The following is an 18,669-nucleotide window of genomic DNA, read 5'->3' as shown; positions in this document are numbered from 1 at the left end:
CCTGTGTGCAGACTCCCCCACAGCCCTTGCTCCTTACCCCTCACCTCTGCCACCTCCTACATGCCTGGCACCTCCTCTCAGTCCTGATCTTCCCCAAGAGGGAGAGGAGCTCAGCTACAAAGTAGCAGCTGCAGCACCTATGGATACAAAGTCACCTGTCTGCGGAATTGTGCAGCCACCTCCTTGGTGGGCACGTGGCCAGCGCAGTCCCCCCTCCACCCCCAAGCACCTACTGTGTGGCCCAACCGCTTCTCCCCTAGGACACTCTCGCTCCAGTGCTCCCCGCCACCTCTTGGCCCGATGGCACTAATCCCTGGGTCCTAGGCCCATGCAGGGGCGCGAAGCCCAGAGACCAAGGAAGGACTTTGGGGACCTGCGGCCCAGCCTGGGGTGCGGCCGGGCGCAGTGGCCGCGGCGGCCAGGAGGGGGAGCCGGAGCCCGCGTGCCGGCTGAGGGCCGGGGGCGGAGCGCGCGCGGCGCCGAGCGGACGCGCCTCCGCGCCTAGGTGCAGCCGGACGCGCGGCAGGCGGCGAGGCGAGCGCGGCGGCGGCGGCAGCGGCATATCGCGGGGTGAGTGCTCGCCGGGCCGCTCCCTTCCGCGGCGCCCACCGGAGTGCGGCGCGGCTGCGGGGGCGAGGGGCGCCGAGGCGGCCGGGGGAGGTGACAACTGCCCGGACTAGGCGGCTCTGGCGGGGCCCGGGCGGGCGGATGCTCCGACCCGCTGCGGCGCGGGTGTAGGAGGCCGTGCTCGGCCGCGGGCGGTGCCGGGCGCGCTCCCCGTGCACACGTGTCCCCGCGAGGTGGGAGGCTGGGGCCGGAGCCCAAGGAGTAAAGACCGGGCCGTGGGGAGGCGCACACGTGGGACCCCGCTGGATGCGTGTGGACACGTGCCGTGGCTGGAGTCGCCATCGCCTGGCGGGGGACAGCGTGACCGTCTGGAGCCCCGTCCGGACTCCCTCCAGCTGGACAGGGGGCTGAGCTGGCCTCTGAGCGGATCCCACAGCCCACACTCCACGCCTCCTTTGTCCGCAGGTTGGGCCCCCCCTACACCCCCCAGACAGCAGGACCGAAGGCGCCTACCCCAGGGGAATGGGACTATGGGGGGATTGAATGAGAATCAAGCAGCCAGTCCCAGACTCTGAGTCTCACCCCTTGTCACCTTTCTGGGGGGGTGGAGAGCTTCATCTGTGAAAGATTTTACCCCTGGGGGTCTGGAAGCAGCATCATCATCCTGTGGGTGGTCTCTGTGGGGGGCACAGCCTGCCTGCCACCTCAGTTTCCCTGGCTGCTGAAGTGGAGAGCAGGGGGGACAGTGAGGGCTGCCAGCCCTGGGGCCTCGGGCCTGGCTGGGGCTGCAGGGTTTCTGTGGCAACTTGAGGGCGGGGCGGGGGGAGGCTTCCACAGCTGTCTCATAACGGGGGACCATGGAGTGAGGACAGAAAAAGGGGGTTCCTGGTCAGAGGACCCCCGCCAGCCGTCCCCAGCCAGGCAGAGCCCCTAGCTCGCACTCTTCTCATTCCTGCCACTGACTGTCTCCTCAGGCTCAAAATCCCCCCTGCCTGCCTCCCTCTTCCTGGGACAACTGCTCCCCTCCCCCCTTAGGCGATCTGTCTGACTTCCAGGACCCCCCATCATCCAGGAGTCCCTCACCCTAAACAGGAGGTGGGGTCTGGGGATGCTCAGGGAGGCAGGGCTCACTCAGTCACCAGAGGACAGAGTGAGGATGGAGACCCTGCCCCGGAGGGCCTGTAGCAGCAGAGAGCTGGCTGCAGCCACTCTACACCTAGGGGGTGGGGGTGGGAAGGGAGAAGCCATTGAAGATCAGAGGTCAGACTCTTCTCTACAGGCTGGGGACAGAGAAGCAGGTCCTTGGCACTGAGGCCCTGGGTGGGGGTGGGGGGCACCTCGGCAGAGCAGAGGCCTCTGGGAGCGCCAGTTCCTGTGCCCTCTGGACCTGCCAGGTGAGCAGGCCTGTGGGTACCAGCCAGTGGCCTCTGAGACCCAGCCACCCCTTCCCTGGCCTTTCCAGTGGACAGCCATGTCTTCCTCTGCACCCCCCAGCTTGAGGTTTCTCTGGGAGGCACGTTCCCTCGACAGACACATAGGTCCCACAGACATGAGTGGGCACGGACCCATCTCCACCCACAGCACCAGATTCCTCACACGGAAGTACACAGGGTGCCAGGCAGAGAGAGCGCCCCGTCCTCAGGGTCCTGGGGCTCTAGGCACATCAGCCTGTAGGCTGCAGGTGGAAACCGGCAGAGCAGCTGGGTCCCTCTGGGCAGGTGGCCTGGCTTGACTGGGTCAGCCTGAATCAGACCCACTGCCCTGTGGGCTAAGGGGGTCTCTGAGGCCAGGCCCTGCCTCCCAGAAGCTGTCCCACCCCTCATCCCTTCTCCCAAAGTGGAAGAGAAAGTCGTGCCCCCCCCACCCCAGGCCCGCCCCACCCCACCCCTCCCCACGGCCAATCCCTGTGGCCAGCACCTCCCTCAGCCCATTCATCTTCTCCCCGAGTCCAAAGGCTATAGTCGTGAGGAGCAAGAGTCCTGTGCACCTCGGGGTGAGCGGCACAGGGATGGCAGGGGCGGGAGAAGCAGGGGACAGCCTGGCCAGGGAAAGCTGAGGTGAAGGTCACCAGTCCTCGGAGGAACCGGGGGTGTGAGCCAGCCGTGTGACCCTGGGTGGCAGTGCTGCAGGGGCGAGCTGGTGACAGCTGGCCTCTGAGGGGGCCACCGGGGTAGGCGGAGGGGAAGGCCCCCTGCAGCTCAGCTTTCATGGCTGTGCTCCCCATGGGAGGCCCCCGAGGCTGGCTTTGGCTCCCCAGCCCTGCGCCAAGTGAGAGGGGCGCCTTCTACCCCCACCCGTAGTGTGGGTGCGGGGACCAACCACAGGGAGCCTCAGAAGGTCTGCTGGCCCCCTCCCCTGTGCCCCACACACCCCTGAAGCTTCCAGAGGTTCTGACTGCTGAGCTCCTGTGTGTGTGTGTCTGTCTGTCTGGGAGTGAAGTTCCTGGCGGGGGGACGCAGGACTGGGTGTGGGGGAGTACGTGCTTCTCTGAGGGGAGGGCATGTCCCTGGGTCCAGCATGGTGCTACCATGAGAGTGGGAGGCAGGGGACTGCGCCTGTGGTGGCTGTCTACCTGGCAGCTGTGAGCTGAGCCCAGGTGGGGATCCTGGGGTGCCGGGGAGGAGCCTGTGAGGAGACTCCCACCGCCATCCTGAAGAGGGCAGGCACCAGCTGCCTCTGCTCAAGGATAGGGGGTAGCCACAGCCCGTCCAAGGTCCAGGTGCCCTCACTGGCTCATTGCCGCCACTGCCCCCAGAGGCGCATGGCCCTTTAAAGGCTGAGCAGGAGCGTGAGCTTGTGAACGTGTGAGAGGCCAGCTGGGAGAACGCTGATGCCGTGAGGGGACATGAGGGGAAACCGGGTGGCCCCAGGGATGGGGCCGGATGGCGGACACCTCCTCCCACGCTGCACTCCTGGGACATATTGACGGCCCAGCTAGGTGGTGGTGAGGGGCTGGGTGCCCATGCAGAAGACCTGGGGAGGGGCTTTGGGGGAAGTGGGTTCCTCTGGTGCGTGTGTACCTGAGTGGCCTGCCCCACCCCCACTGATTCCAGTCCTTCCTTCTAGGACCAAAGCGGTGGTTTTGAAATTCCCCTGGAAGCGGAGGACTGGCCCTCCTCCCCCTCTTCCGGCAGTACCTCCCCCACCTGGCATCCTCTCGGGGCTCCCACCTCGGTGTGCTGGAGTTAAATGGCTGATAAGCAGATCAGGTCAGAGCGCAGCCATGCCTTCCTCACCCTGCTCGCTGACCTGTGGCCGAGGAGGCCGGTCCTGACCCTCCCTCTTCCCACACAGTCTGCCAGCCAAGCTCATCAATGGCGGCATCGCTGGGCTGATAGGGGTCACCTGCGTCTTCCCCATTGACCTGGCCAAGACGAGGCTGCAGAACCAGCAGAATGGCCAGCGCATGTACACCAGCATGTGAGTGTGCCCGGCATGGGGGTGGAGGGCGGTTGTCGGGCCATGTGGTGTGGGGGCAGGGTGAGGCTCAGGCTCCGGTTTCCCCCTACCCTGTTTAACAAAAGGGGAAACTGAGGGCAGGCGGCCCCAGCTCACCGGCATCCCCTTGGCTGCAGGTCTGACTGCCTCATCAAGACCATCCGCTCGGAGGGCTACTTCGGCATGTACCGTGGTGAGGCTCAACCCTCGGACGTGCAGGCCTGGGTGGCACCCTCCGGCAGCTTCAGAGGGGTCCCCCAGGGGGGCTGGCTGGGAGGCAGGTGGGAAGGCAGGGCAGCGCCTGGCCTGGTGTGTAAGTGGACACATGGACGTGTCCCTGGGGGCTGGCTGCACCTGCACTAGGGGCAGGACGTCTGGGGAGTGGCAGTTCTTGGCACCCCCTCGCCACGCACGATGTGGCTCTACCACGGTGGCTGCAGCCTCCTCCCCTGCCTTCTGGAACAGGCGAGACCCCATCTGTGCTGGCAGGCTGGGAGGGGGCGGCGGCATTACTGCAAAGCAGCTTAGCGGACAATCCCCAAGCCTGGATCTGCCCAGAGGCCGTGCGGTCCCGAGCCCTGGCCGCGGAGGGGGGCCTGCCACTGCCTGCCTGGCTCCGGCCCACAGCAGGCCAGACGCGGCCACGTACTCCTGAGTCCTCTTGCTCGGTGCCCACTCCAGCGCGAGCACCTTCTGTCCCCCGGGGAGGTGTTCCTCAGGGAGGCTCACCCGGGAAGGTGGCAGGGTGCCTGGAGGAGGAGGCACGGCCCCATGCCCGCCTGGTGCCCGCCCCTGCCTGGCACAAATGTGGGTGAGAGGGCAGGAGGAGGCAGCCAAGGAGCGACTGGAGTCGGGCTTTGCCAGCTGGGAGGCAAGTGCTGGCTGAGGGCCTCCCCAGCCCGGGCCACTGACCAGCCCGCGCCCCGTCCCCCGTGTGCCCCCAGGAGCCGCCGTGAACCTGACTCTCGTCACCCCCGAGAAGGCCATCAAGCTGGCAGCTAACGACTTCTTCCGCTATCACCTCTCCAAGGATGGGTGAGGGGCTTGGGCCTGCCTGGCTGCTGGGGGGCAGGGTTCTGTGCCTGCAGGCAAAGGACGGAGGCTGTGCCCTCCTGAGGCCCTCACCTTCACCTTGCAGGGCCCCCTCCTCCCCTCCTCCCCCTCCTCCCCTTCCTCCTCCTCCTCCTCCTCCTCCTCCATCTCCTCTCTCCATCTTCCTCCTCCTCCTTCTCCACCTTCTTCCTCCATCCTGCTCCTCCTTCTCTACCTTCTTTCTCCATCATCCTCCTCCCTCCTTCCCGCCCCCACGTGGAGTAAAGCAGATGGCTGAGTCAGTGGTGCTCAGGCCTCAGTGGTCCTTGGCCCCAAGCCACTGCCAGCTGCACTGTGTAGGCTGAGATTTGGGGGGCACCAACCAGCTTTTCCCATCACCAAAGGGTGGGGCAGAAATGGTAGCCCCTGGGGCACTTGAGGACCCCCACACACACTTCTCTACTTCTTTCTGCTCGAGAATGGCCCCTCTGCCCTACCCCGGCCCTGCCCCTGGGCCATCTGTCTGCCGGGCTCCCTGGAGGTGTATCTGACGCTGGGGGGTTCTGTACCCTCACAGAGCTGCATCTGTCTCCACCACTCCCATCCCCCTTCACACCCAGACGCAGCACGCAGCCCCTGGGTGGCAGGGCCCTCTGACTCTTCTCCGCGGCCCCCACCCTCTCCGCTACAGGCAGAAGCTGACCCTGTTTAAGGAGATGCTGGCGGGCTGCGGAGCTGGCACCTGCCAGGTAATCGTGACCACCCCCATGGAGATGCTGAAGATCCAGCTTCAGGATGCAGGACGCATTGGTGAGAGTGTTGAGGGAGAGAGTGCCGGAGTGGGGACAACAGATGGATCCCTGCCCCCTCTTTGTTGCTGGGAGGGAGAGCCAACAGGCCCGTCCCCTTTCTCCCCAGCCGCCCAGAAGAAGATACTGGCTGCCCAGGCCCACCTCTCAGCCCAGGGGGGTGCCCAGCCCTCGGTGGAGACTCCGGCTGCCCCCCGGCCCACGGCCATGCAGCTGACCCGGGACCTGCTGCGGACCCGCGGCATCGCCGGCCTCTACAAGGGACTGGGGGCCACGCTGCTCAGGTGGGAGAGACAGGGAGGGCGGGAGGAGGAAGGTGTGCCCGCTCGCCCCGCACCGGCCAGTCACTGCGGCCTCTCCTCTGCAGGGACGTCCCCTTCTCCATCGTGTACTTTCCCCTCTTCGCTAACCTGAACCAGCTGGGCCAGCCGGCATCTGGGGAGAAGTCTCCTTTCTATGTGTCCTTCCTGGCCGGCTGCGTGGCCGGGAGCGCAGCGGCCGTGGCCGTCAACCCCTGTGACGGTCAGTGCGCCAGGCTGGGGATGGGGGCTGTGAGGGAGTGGGGTCGAATGTGAACGGGGCCCCACGCTGACCCCTCTCCCCCCCGCAGTGGTGAAGACGCGGCTCCAGTCGCTCCAGCGCGGTGTCAACGAGGACACCTACTCGGGGATCCTGGACTGCACCAGGTGGGTGAGGCCCCAGGGGGTGGGCCCCAGGGGGCGGGGCCGGGGGTGACACCAGTCCTGACCCCCATCTCCCCACAGGAAGATCCTGCGGCACGAGGGCCCCTCCGCCTTCCTGAAGGGCGCCTACTGTCGCGCGCTGGTCATCGCCCCGCTGTTCGGCATTGCTCAGGTGGTCTACTTCCTGGGCATCGCCGAGACCCTGATGGGGCTGCTGCAGCGCCCCCAGCCCTGAGCCCAGGGCCGCCCCACGCCCACAGCTGAGCGGGACCAGAGTGGGGCTGGAGCCGGGCGGCCAGCCCAGGACCAAGCAAGAGAAAGTCTCTCCCCAACCCCCCGACATGGGCGGGGGGGGGCAGAGGAAGGGGCACGGGGTCCACACAGTGGTGCACACACAGGCCCCTACGGGGTCCTGCCTGCACGACTACTGGGATCAATGTCTTATTTATGTAGAAAACGCAGAAATCTTTACATTCCCGGAACCAGCCCTGCCCCAGCTCCACCCTGGCCTGAACACCCCCAGGGACAGAGCTGGTCTCTGGGCTGGGGGCCCCAGGCCTGGGCTGGGCAAGCTGGACCCTACCCTCCAGTCTACCAGCTCTCGTCCCCGAGGCTTGGCCCCTAGTCCACAAAGGGGACCCCGCACAAACCTATTTATTAACTTGCCAGGCACAAGTGGTTCTGTCCATCCCTCCGTCCGTCAGTCCAGCCTCCCCCTGCTGCTGCTCTTGCCCTTGGCCAGAACTCTACTTTGCCCCCCACCCCGGCCAGCCTTGCAGGAGGATCGGGGTCTCCTGCCCCCCATATTGAGCCAGGAATCCCGGGCAGGGGTCACACTGAATTCTGACTCCCAGGGCAAGCACCCCCCCACTGTGGGACCCAGCATCCCTTCTGGTGGGCCCCTCTGTCCCCACCCCAGGCTGGGGGCCCAGAGCATGTGAGGTGTGTGTGCATGTGCGAATGTGGTGGGTAGCAGGTTGTGCCCACCAGCCCTCAGCTGGCCTGGCCCCTCAGGGATGGGGCTGTGGGGGGGCTGCTGCTCTCCCCCACGTGGCCAGGCAACGTATGTGTGTGCAGTGTGTGTGTGTATGGTTCGTGCCCCCTAGGTTCCCCGCTAACCCCGTCCAGAAATTTATTTCTCCTGCCTGGCCCCTCTTCTGGGACCCCCACCGCACGTCCAGGATTGGCCAAGCAGAGGGCAGACATAAGGACCAGTATGGAGCCTAGGGCACCTGCTCTGCTTTACGGGGTGGGGGGGGGGGGGGCAGGAGCTCCCTCCGCCCTGGGAGGGCGGGTCTTGCTCTCTGGGCCTCTGCTTGAGGCCCCGGACCACACCCTCTAAAGCTCCGCCCTCCCAGCCCCGACCCACTGACGTTGTGAATTGAGGCAGGCCGCCCTGCCCCGCCCCCGGTCACGTGATTGTGTTGGTGATTGACCTTGACCTGGTGCTGTGTCCCCCAACCCGGCCCCTGTGGAGGCCCCTTCCAGTGACACTACCTGGGGCTCCGGCCTGGGCCCCACTAGTTCGAGGTTGTTGCTGGGAGCTGCCCTCTCCCACCACATCTGTACCTTGGAAGCTGCTGCTGCTGCTTACAGAATTCTATTTTTTCTTTTGAAGAGTTTTAAGAAGTTGTAACTTTTTGTGTCTTGTCATGTAAGAAGATAAATAAATATTCTAAGTAGATGCCTCCTCTCTGAGACTCTTGGGGGGGAGGGCAGTCCCCTCTTCTCTTAATCAGCTCCCCTCCCCCTGCAGACCTGGGTCGCTCCCCAGCACCTTGGCTTGAAGGGGGTGCTGGCGCAATTGCCTTCTGACATCCTGACTCCTGCGCGGTCTGGGTTGGGGGTGCAGGATGGGCAGCCTCAGCCCCTCGCCTCCCTGACCCTAAGCTGCCCTTGGGATCAAAAACGGAACCGGGTTCCGGGGCCTCAGAGTTCCCGGCCGGCCAGTCCGGGCGCCGCGGTGACAGCGGGCGGAGCCGGCGCTGATGCGGCCCCCTCCCCCTTCCTGCGCCGGGAACAGTGCATTGTGGGAAACTCCCAGTCCTTGCATCTGCAGCCTCCCGCCGAGGACCCGCGGAGAGCGCCCAGCACCGAGGTGGGAGCGCCAGGAGCAGCAGCGTAAGGCAGCGGGGGCTCCGAGACCTGGGCCTGGGGTGGGGGGAGTTGGGGGGCACTGGGTCCCCCGCGGAGCAAAGCCCAGTGCCCGCTTTGAAGGTCACGGGGCGCGCCAGCCCCTTGCTCTCTCCAGCACAGCGGCCAGGGGAGGGGGAGGGGGCAGCCGGCTGACGTCAGCATGGGCCCAAAATAACTGAGGGTCTGCGGGCAGAGCAGACCACCTGCCCTTTGCCATCTTGACACCTGGCAGCTGGGTACCCCTCCAGAACAGCTCCGGGTGAGGGGCTGTTGCAGCTTCCTGGGAAGGGTGGCAGCAGCTAGGCCTCTCCCCAGGACACCCCATCATGCTGTGACCTTCAGGCGACCTTCGGTGTGGTTAGTGTGTCTGGCCAGAGTGGGAAACACGAGCTGCCGCCTCCCAATGGGGCTCCCTCTCCTTGTGGGTGGGAGTGGGGTTCTGCAGCGTAGGGGATGGGGAGAGGCAGACAGGTGTGTCTAGGTCTTCAGAGAAGGACGACTCAGGCGCCCAGTCCCCTCCCCCCACCCCTGGACATTGAGGATCTGGGCCCCACCTTTTCTACAGCCCAGGGCCCTCATCTTCTGCCCTGGCCCAGATTCGGGGATACTGAGGTGACCAACACAGCGTGTGCCCACTCCAGGCTCATGCCAGGGACCCCCTCTGACCCCAGAGGCAGGCGCAGCCTCAGGTCCAGGAAGGACTCCTTGCCCTTGAGCTGGAGCAGGTGAGGCGGGTCCAGGGGTGGGCCCAGGGGCTGGGAGGGGTAGATGGCCTGCCGGGAGGCATAGGCCTGTCACTGCCCGCCTGGCTTCTCCAGTCCCTGGGGAGACACTTCAGGTTTGTTGCATCCGGTTCTAGCAGCCTCGGGCCTACTCCCACCCCAGCAGCACCTGCGAGCGCAGATCCCAGGTTCTTGCTCTGCCCTGCCCCCTCCACTTGGACCCAGTCCCCTTCCTGAGAAGGTTCTGCCCAGGCCTACCGTGGCTGCTGTCCACCTCTCCTCACCACACACCCTTCTCAGGGCTTTCCTACCCCGCGCTGGAGTAGTGGACACAGCACATGTGTGGGCAAGACCATTTCACAGATGAGGAAACTGAGGCCTCTGGCTGGTCTCATCACGCACCCCCAGCCCTTAGCCTCTGCCTGTGTGGCTGGAAGGGCTTGTCAGGGAGCAGTAGGGGATAGATGGAGGCCAGGCCCTGGACAAGGAGGGTCCCGAGCTGCAGCTCCTGAGGGGCTGCAGAGAACTGGGCAGGATCTCTATGGGGACAAGGCGGGGCCTGGACAGGATGGAAGAGTCCTTTGCCATAGCCTCATTGTGTCTCCCTCCAGGCCCATATAATGCCCAGGGGTGAGCTGTCCTGAGCCGCTGTGGTCCAGCCACCTGCCTGTCCACGCACGCCTACACACAGCCTGCCAGCACTGCCCACCATGGAGTCCAGAGGGAAGTCGGCCAGCAGCCCCAAGCCCGACACCAAGGCACCCCAGGCCGCTGCTGAAGCCAGAGCCCCCCCAGCTGCAGACGGGAAAGCCCCTTCAGCTAAGCCAGGAAAGAAGGAGGCCCAAGTGGAGAAGCAGGAGCCACCAAAGGCCCCCACCCCGCCTCCTGCCAAGAAGACCCCAGCCAAGGCTGACCCTGCCCTTCTCAACAACCACAGCAACCTGAAGCCGGCCCCCGTGGCCCCCAGCAGCCCCGATGCAACCCCCGAGCCCAAGGGCCCTGGGGATGGGGCCGAGGAGGACGAGGCCCCCAGCGGGGGTCCAGGGGGCCGAGGCCGCTGCCCATTCGAGAACTTGACCCCTCTGCTGGTGGCTGGGGGGATGGCTGTGGCAGCCGCAGCCCTGATTCTTGGTGTGGCCTTCCTGACCCGGAAAAAATGATAGCTGGTGCCCAGTCGGGGGCACAGCCACTTCCTGTACAGACCTCGGGAATTAGTGCATGCCTGTTTCACACACAGCTATCTATACATACGTACATGCATAATAGGTATACATATATCCCCCACACACACGCAGAGGGAGAGAGACACGGACAGGGCCCCCGGCAGTGGAAACCAAGCCCCCTTGGCTGGCCCCCGGCGCTTCCCCCTCCTGCCTTCTGAGGCAGAAGGAGCCCAGGCTCCAGTTTACCCAGCAGCACGGGCAGAGCTCTGACCTCAGTGGGGGGCTCAGCCTGGGCCAGGGCCCCCGGGGCAGTGGAAGGAGTGGACTCTGAGTGTGGCCCACCTGCCCGCCTGCAGGCAGGTGTGTCCACAGCAGTCACACTCACGTGTGCCAGCCTGTCCCGAGAGTTCCCAGTGGTCCTGTGAGCTTCCTGGCTGCAGCGTCTTGACCAGTCCCCAGAGCAGGAGCCCCCAGGGAGGGCAGGGGTCCGGGTTGGGCTCTGACCTGGGCTCCCCCATGGGGACATTAAAGGGTGTGCCTCTTTCACTCTTGATTTCTGCTCTTTGCTGGCAGGTGGGGGTCCATCTGGGTGGCCTGATACAGTGGGGCTGACCTGAGGCAAGCAGTCACATTGGCGCAGCTTCCGTGCCACCTCCGCTCGTCGCCGGAGCCCTGGCTGGGTAGACAGAGAGTCCAAAGGCCAGTCTCGGTCCGGGGAGGGCCTCCTGCAGTTCACCTTCTGGCTAGTGACCCAGGGGAGCCCCTGAGGCTGGGCTACCACCCTTCCTGCCCTGAGCCCCCTCCCCATCCTGCGGCAATTGTCCTGGGGCAGCTGAGAGCCTGGCAGGGAGGCGGGACATATGGAGGACCTGCCCAGCAGCCATGCCTGCCCAGCCCCCAAGACGACCCCACCTGCCTCACCCCGCGTCCTTTGAGTCTAACAAGCGTATAAATGCAATAACAGGTAGAGTAGAACCGCTTGGTGGGTGACCGTCACCCATGTCCACTGCCTCGATGCACCTGCAGGGAGACTGTGCTGTGCCGTCCTTAGGGCATCTGGTCCTAGGTTGGTCTGTGGTGCTGGCCGCGGGCAGGCTCTGGAGGGTGGTGGTGGACTCTGTGTGAGCCTGACGTGCCCTCGCCTGGCCAGCTGCCTACTGGAACCCTGGGCCTGAGTGGAGGCTGAGTCTGAAATAAACGTTATTGTCTAAGGCTGAGCTGCGTCCTCACCTGCACACGGTCGGGAGAGTTGGGGGCTTGCCTTTGGGACGTGGGGGTCACATATCCACACTGCAGGCTTTCCAGGGCGGGGTAGGGAGTGCCAGGTGCCCCTCAGCAGCCCCTCCTGCCACCTTCATGCGCTTGATCCTGAGGGACTCTACCTACAGCCCTGCCGGGGCCCTTCTCCATCCCAGACAGACACAGGCAGCCCTTCCTGCCAGCCCTGACCCCAGATGGACACCCAGGGGCTGCAGGACCTGGCCTCGGACCCCGGCTGCCAGCCACAGTGCACAGGGCAGAGCTGGGAGTGGGAGTGGCCAGGGAGGATGCGGGAGTGGGAGGGGGACCTGGCCCTCAGGCTGACCTCTCCAGCAGTGGGGACTTTTCTCCACCCCTCTCTGCAGTGAGCTCTCCATCCCTGCAGGGAGGGAGCGCATAGAAGCTGCAAGGAGGGGGTTTCCTCCTCTCATCACCTCCTGGCCACACTCCCTGAGCCCACTCTCACCAGGTGTCCAACTGGCCAGGCCTGCATGTGACCCCAGCTGTGGGTGAGGCTGTCAGGGCGCAGGCTGGGGAAACAAGGCCCCACTGGGCCCCAGAAGCGCTTGGTTACCCAGGCCCCCTCCCCTGGCCTTCTTCCAGCTGGCATGGGGGGCACGTCTGTCCCTTCTTTTCCTGGCACACCCCCTCCCAGGGTGGCCTGCCCCCTCCCTGTGCCCACATCTCAGGCAGACGAGTCCCGAGAGCTTCCTTGGGGTGAAACATCCTAAACAGACCAACAGACCTTCGGCCCTGCCCCGCCCCTCCTTCCATCCTGCAGCACCTCTGAGTCCAGGAGGCCACCTGCCCTGGGGCCACGGGTCCTGAGACCCCCACACCGAGGGGAGGGCCTGCCGAGCAGTGGCCCAGCCTTTTCCCACACCTCCAGCTTCCGGTCCGCCTGCCCCACCAGGTGCCAGGCCCGCCACTCAGGCGCTTCAGGGTCACTCGCCACTCTCTCCTGCTGTCCAGTCCCCTCTCCCATTCTCTCTACTCCATGGCTTGCCCGTCCTTCTGACACTTTAGGGGGCTTGGGGAGAGAGCAGAGGTGACTGTAAGGGTGGGCTCTGTCATCTTCAACTGGAAGTCTGGGATTTGGTTCTTTCATTTTCTTTTTAGTGAGGAAGATTGGCCCTGAGCTAACATCTGTGCCAGTCTTCCTCTATTTTATATGTGGGACACCTACCACAGCATGGCTTGATGAGCAGCGTGTAGGTCTGCACCCAGGATCTGAACCTGCGAACCCCAGGCCACTGAAAAAGACCACGTGAACTTAACCACTACGCCACTGGGTCGGCCCCTGGGACTCGGTTCTTTTGATGATGTGATACTCCACCTGTGATGTTTCCTCATTTTATTTCTCAATTCCCTATTAAAGGATATTTAGGTTGTTTCAAAATTTTTGTCACTTTAGACAAAGGAGTGACGAAATCCTTGCAACACTGCCGGTGCCCTGTCTCTCTGGGGTGTGTGCGAACGTGTGCACGTCTTTCTTTTGTGTGTTTTACTATGGGAAAATAGATATCACATAAGATTTACCATTTTATCTTAATCTTTTAGGTGCACAGTTCAGTGGCGTGAAACACATTCACGTTGTTCTTCAGGCATCGCCACCATCCGTCTCCAGAATTTTCCATCTTCCCAAACTGAAATTCTGTCCCCATTAAACACTCACTCCCCGTCCCATGCCCCAGCCCCTGGCGCCCACCATTTTGCTTTCTGTCTCTATGAATTTGACTGTAGGGACCTCCTGTGAGAGGAATGGTACAAGTGACTGGCTTGTTTCACTGAGCATCACAGCCTCCACGTCCATCCTTGTGGTAGCACGTGTCAGAATTTCCTTCCTTTTTAAGGCTGAGTAATATTCCATTGTGTGGGTGGACCTCAGTTTGTGTATCCGTTTGTCTGTTGATGGGCACGTGGGTTGCGCCCACCTGTTCTCTGTTGTGAGTCACGCTGCTCTGAACACCGGTGTGCGCACATCTCTGGGGCGCCTGCTCTCACCTCTCCTGGATGTGGTCCCAGAGGTGGGACTGCCGCCTCCACAGCGTGTGCGTTGTAAACTCCGCTGCTCCATCTTGCGCCCACGGGTTGGCTGTGAGACCCACGGCTCCGCTCACCCTGGCGACACAGGCTGGGATGAAGCACTCGAGATTTTCCCAGTCCAGGCAGGGCAAACTGGCTTCTGAACTCGCACGGATCCGACGTGCTCCTTTTCACATGGTTCTTGGCCGTCTAGGTCTCACCTTTTGTGATTTTTCCCATGGTGCTATTTGTCCATTTTTCCGTGGGGTGCGATGCCTTCTTCTCCTTTCTTGGGAGGATTTCTGCATGTGTTGTGCATCCTAACCCTTTGCCACATTGCCGATATCTCCACTCAGTGGCTGGCTTGCCTCTCACTCTGCTTCCTGGGGACAGAAGTTCTACAGTCCTCGCTGATCACCTGTGACCCCCCTCCCTGTTCCCACACGAGCTCTCGGAATCTCAGGGAGAAGGAGCTTCTCGCTTGTACTCGTCTCATAGTCTCGGCAGTGACGCACCTGCAGGCCTTGAATCCGTCTGGCGAGGTTTTGTGTGTGGAGGAAGTGGGAGCTCTGATGTCATTTCTGTGCCGTCAAGCAGACCTCGTTGCCCAGTATCGGGAAGCGGATGGTCCCCTCTGGGGACCCATCTCTCATTCTCACCTCCCGGCACAGCCAGGGCCTGTTCTGAGCCGGGGTCTGCCCGCACTGCCGGAGGCCATGCTGTCATGAATGCAGCTGTCGAATCATCTTGTAATGATGTCCTGTTTCTTCTCTTTGACTCTCCCACACATGCTCAGTGACTGGCGTCCCCTCCCCTGGAATGTTAGAGTTGGTCAGCTGAGGTCCCTGGGGCCCGGTGGCAGGTTCTGAACAATCGTGTCCTAAACCTAGTAACGTAGGGACTCTTCCAAAATGATAAACCTTCTTGGGGATGCCTAGGGCTGCTTTAAATTATTTTAACTATAGAACTACTTTTAAGGTCTAAACAAAATACCAGGTATCAAAGGGATTCCGTGCAGAAAAACTACACACCTGGGGCCAGCCCAGTGGCACAGTGGTTGAGTTCACACGCTCCGCTTCAGCGGCCCGGGGTTGCAGGTTCAGATCCCAGGCATGGACCTACACACTGCTCATCAAGCCATGCTGTTGTGGCGTCCCACATACAAAATAGAGGAAGACTGGCACAGATGTTAGCTTAGGGACAATCTTCCTCAACCAAAAAGAGGAAGATTGGCAACAGATGTTAGCTCAGGGGTGATCTTCTTCACGAAGAAAAAAAAAAGTACACAGTGTAAATGCAAATCAAACTTACAAGGACATCTGGAAAACAGGAAATGTAGGTGGCAGCAGCACCTCCCAGGACAGAGGTGTCCATAGGCCGAGCTCTGTCCGAAGGAGGTCCTGCTCCTCCTCGGGGCTGCCTCCCTGAGCCCTCAGCCCTCAGCCTTTCCTTTCTGAGCACTTGCACCAGCGTCTTAGGCCATCCATCCCTGTCCATCGTGATGTGTCATGTCACACATGGGCTCCCAGGGCTCCAGTGCTCATGTTACTAGGCTGCAGAGGGTATGGGGGTCCTCTCTAGCACCCCTCCCCTCCCCCAAGAGTGTGCAACTCCTCTCTGAGGCCCCTGCCCTGGAATGCATTCCTGGTGTGACTCGGGTAGAGCTGGCCAGTGCCTCAGGACCTGCCCTCCCCAGATACGGTGACCAAGGCCTGTGGGAGGGCAGAGCTGGTGGGCAACTCACTGCTCCAGACCCTCACCCCAGCTGCTGTGGGTCCAGCCTCTCTGACTCCTGGGTCTTCAGTGGCCCCCTGGCCCTGCAGCTCCCTGACCTCACACCTGGTCCCAGGGCCAGGCAGGCAGAGGCTCCCCATGTCCCAGTGCCAGTCCTGGTGTGCCTGGACCTCTCCATCTGGTGTCTGGCCTAGGAGGAGCTGACTGTCAGAGGGTTGCTGAGCAGAGTGAGGGGCCGTGCTGTGGGGGAAACTGTCCTGGCAGGAGAAAAGCTTACGCCTTGTACTGTCAAAGAAAGTGCTGAGGTGGCATCCCTGGGACCCACCCCTGGCGCGTGGGAACAACGGCTGGAGTAAGTCAGCAGTCGGCCCCCACCCCCTTCCAGCCCAGTGGTACCCAGAGGTGTGTTTGAGGGGAACCCCGTTCAGGCCTTCCTCTGGACCCACCCACTGCTCCCTGTCCTTATGGCCTGGGCATCGGGACAGGCCAGCTCAGGACGGAGCCTGTCTCCTTGTCAATCACCCTACTACAGGCCACAAAACGCCACCACCTGCCCACCTGTCTGGCATCTTCCAGCTGGCCTTGCTGGTCTAGGGGGCAGACAGTGGGAGCAGAGGTGGCTGCTCCCACCCTTTCACAGTGCTGATGCCCGACTCGAGGTAGGGGGGCTCCTACCCAAGCCCACTGCCCTGGTCCCAGCAGCCCCATACTTCTGGGCTGTCACCTGCCACCCTCCACTTTGCAGTTCAGGGTCTGCGTAACTCACGGGTTCTTGCGGTCCTAGTCTCCAGACTCTACCAGCCTGGCCTCAGCCAAAGGAGAACCCGGAGCTGAAGGGCCTGAGCCAAGCTAGGAAGAAGGATGCATCTGGGACCTGGGACATGGGCCACCCCGCAGGCTGCCTAGACAGCAGGGCTGCCCATGACATGCCCACCCTGGGAGAGAGCCCCAGTCCCCAAACCTGAGGTCCACCCAGTGGCGACGCTGAGCTAACAGAAAGGCACTCAGGGCAGCTCTGTGGTGTCGGGGGTGTTCTTAGAAAGGGAGTACTGGGCAGAGAGTATCCCGGTCATCCATGGGCTTTCAGGTATGGTTAGGAGTTTGGTAGGCAGAGAAGAGCTCCTGCATTTCAGACGGAGGAGTAGCAAGTGCTGAGACACCCAGGGAAAGGCTCAGGTGTGCTCCAAAAAGGAGGAAGTTGCCAAGGAAGGAAGCAGGGGTGAGAGGGCCAGAGGCATTGGCCAGCTTCACAGGGCAGGGCAGAGAGTCCCCCAGGAACGCCCCCCTACTCATCCGTGGCCCCAAGTGCAAGCAAGTTCCAGAGACAAGAATGAAACTTAAGCTTTTAATTGGTGCGTGACAATGTGTCCTGTGACACACACACACCTTGTGTCCCAGGGTCTCTAAACAAAAGCAAACCCCAGGTTCAAGGGCACGACCCCTTCCAGCAGGGCCCCTGTGCTCAGCCCCCAAGCCTTCCTCCATCTTTGCCCGCCCCTCCTGGGCACTCTGTCAGATGCTGAGGCACCTGGACAACACCTGGAGGATGCTCCAGAACCGCACGCCCAGGGGGAGGCAGGCCAGCCCCACACCTCAGGACCTCAGTTATGACCCTGGACCCCTGGACAAGGGCCCTGGGAGGGGGCTCGGCAGGATGGGGAAGGGGTACCCCTAGATGGGGCCCTGGAGGGGGAGGCCCTTCCCCCAGGCCTGGACCCTTCCGAGGAGACAGTCACCCAGGCCCGGGAGGCTGGCTGCAGGCCTGTCTGGCCCCTTGAGGCCTCCTGTGCTCAGCCCCGGGAGGAGGGGCTCCCTGCCGGCCGCGCCCCTCCCCCAGCAGCCCCCGTCATGCCCAGGGGTGCACTGTCGCCTCACCCTGACGTCGGCCCTGAGGCAGGGCCTGAGTAGCATCCTGTCCTCACTTGGGGGTAAGGGATGTGGGGGGCAGGGGCCAACTCACTGGAATGGGAACCCACTCAGGAAGGGGGCAGATGAGCCAGCATGATTGGGTGGGTGCAAGGGTTGGGGGCTGCTGCCCAGCGGTGGGACAGCAACCGACCACAAGCCCACCCGCGGGGGCACCTCATCTCAGGCTCACCCCAGTCACCATGACAGGGCCTCACGGGTCATCTTGTCTGTGTCCTTACCTTACTGTTCACAGGGCAGACAGAGAGAGGGAGGCAACCGCCAGACCTGGGACGAGGCTTCTGGTTGGCGAGGCGCCATGCCACCTGCCCCTGTGCAGGATGCCCACTCCAACTCCAAATACCATGGGGGACCTGTACCCCCACAGGCTTACCCACGTCGGGAGCTGATGACATGCCCAAGTGCACTGCAGTGGAATGGGGTCACTCACACACACATGGCCTGGATTGAGGCTGGGGTCATGTGCACATGTGAGACCTGGACCTGAGATTATGTGCATGCAAGGGACCTGGGCTCGGGGGTCTGTTCCCCCTGCTTGGCTGTGTGGGCCCATCTGGCAGGCATCCTGCGAAGTCCCAAGTGTACACTAGGATGCACACTGCCTGTGAGCACAGGGGCACGCTCACATGTGCACGCACACACCAACCCCACCACACAGCGTCTTGGCCAGGGCATCCTCTTCTTTAGAGACAAACCACTCAGCTAATGAGTCCCTGTGCTCAAGGAGGAGGCGGTGGCAGGCTCCTGCAGACTCAGCTCTTTCCCCACCGGTCTTCCCTCCTGCACCTGTGGCCGGTTCAGCCGGCTCTGGTGCCTTAGGGACACCCTGGGGTAGTGCAGGTGGGGCTGGGCCAGCAGGGGGACCTCATGGCTCCTGCTCCACGCTGGCTCCTCCAGCTCCTGGGTATGACACTCAAGGATGTGCATAGGGGGTACAGACACCCCCTCCCTAGATCCAGAAAGCTCTGAGTGGCTAGGCCACTCACAGGCCCAGCCTGTGGTCTGACCTCAGGGCTGTGGGTCTCCATCTGATCTCCCCAGTGCACCCAATGCAGGCTCCAGGCTCCTGTCCCCTGTCCCCAGGCCCCGCTAGTGCCAGGAGCCCCCAGCTTCTGCTTCACCTGGGGTGGGGGGAGGGCCTCGCAGTGGGTGAGGGCAGGGTGCTCCTCACTGT

At 63.1% G+C, this 18,669-nt stretch overlaps 2 protein-coding genes across 12 annotated transcripts; both read left to right on the top strand.

The window, feature by feature from the left end:
- Positions 1-443: 443 nt before the first annotated feature.
- SLC25A22 (solute carrier family 25 member 22) lies at positions 444-8,213 on the top strand. Of its 5 annotated transcripts, none has more exons than XM_023654779.2 (10): positions 444-570; positions 3,634-3,776; positions 3,862-3,987; positions 4,143-4,198; positions 4,950-5,040; positions 5,729-5,847; positions 5,956-6,130; positions 6,214-6,368; positions 6,457-6,532; positions 6,611-8,213. In XM_023654779.2, the coding sequence occupies exons 2-10, from the start codon at positions 3,757-3,759 to the stop codon at positions 6,762-6,764; spliced, it is 972 nt and encodes a 323-aa protein (XP_023510547.1). In that variant the 5' UTR covers positions 444-570; positions 3,634-3,756; the 3' UTR covers positions 6,765-8,213. The 5 variants fall into 5 exon arrangements, with proteins under 5 accessions (XP_023510547.1, XP_023510546.1, XP_023510549.1 ...); XM_023654778.2 differs by having other exon boundaries at positions 532-1,032; XM_023654781.2 differs by lacking the exon at positions 444-570 and adding an exon at positions 2,497-2,560.
- A 68-nt stretch (positions 8,214-8,281) lies between these two features.
- On the top strand, positions 8,282-11,767 carry CEND1 (cell cycle exit and neuronal differentiation 1). Of its 7 annotated transcripts, none has more exons than XM_070230311.1 (3): positions 8,559-8,650; positions 9,307-9,390; positions 9,999-11,767. In XM_070230311.1, the coding sequence occupies exon 3, from the start codon at positions 10,098-10,100 to the stop codon at positions 10,545-10,547; it is 450 nt and encodes a 149-aa protein (XP_070086412.1). In that variant the 5' UTR covers positions 8,559-8,650; positions 9,307-9,390; positions 9,999-10,097; the 3' UTR covers positions 10,548-11,767. The 7 variants fall into 7 exon arrangements, with proteins under 7 accessions (XP_070086411.1, XP_005598450.1, XP_070086412.1 ...); XM_070230314.1 differs by having other exon boundaries at positions 8,561-8,627; positions 9,231-9,390; XM_070230313.1 differs by having other exon boundaries at positions 8,577-8,627.
- Positions 11,768-18,669: the final 6,902 nt, after the last annotated feature.

This window comes from Equus caballus, chromosome 12 (assembly GCF_041296265.1).
Source record: "Equus caballus isolate H_3958 breed thoroughbred chromosome 12, TB-T2T, whole genome shotgun sequence".
Classification (NCBI taxonomy): domain Eukaryota; kingdom Metazoa; phylum Chordata; class Mammalia; order Perissodactyla; family Equidae; genus Equus; species Equus caballus.
Note: the sequence above shows the minus strand (reverse complement) of the source record. Positions and strands in the feature narration are given on the sequence as shown.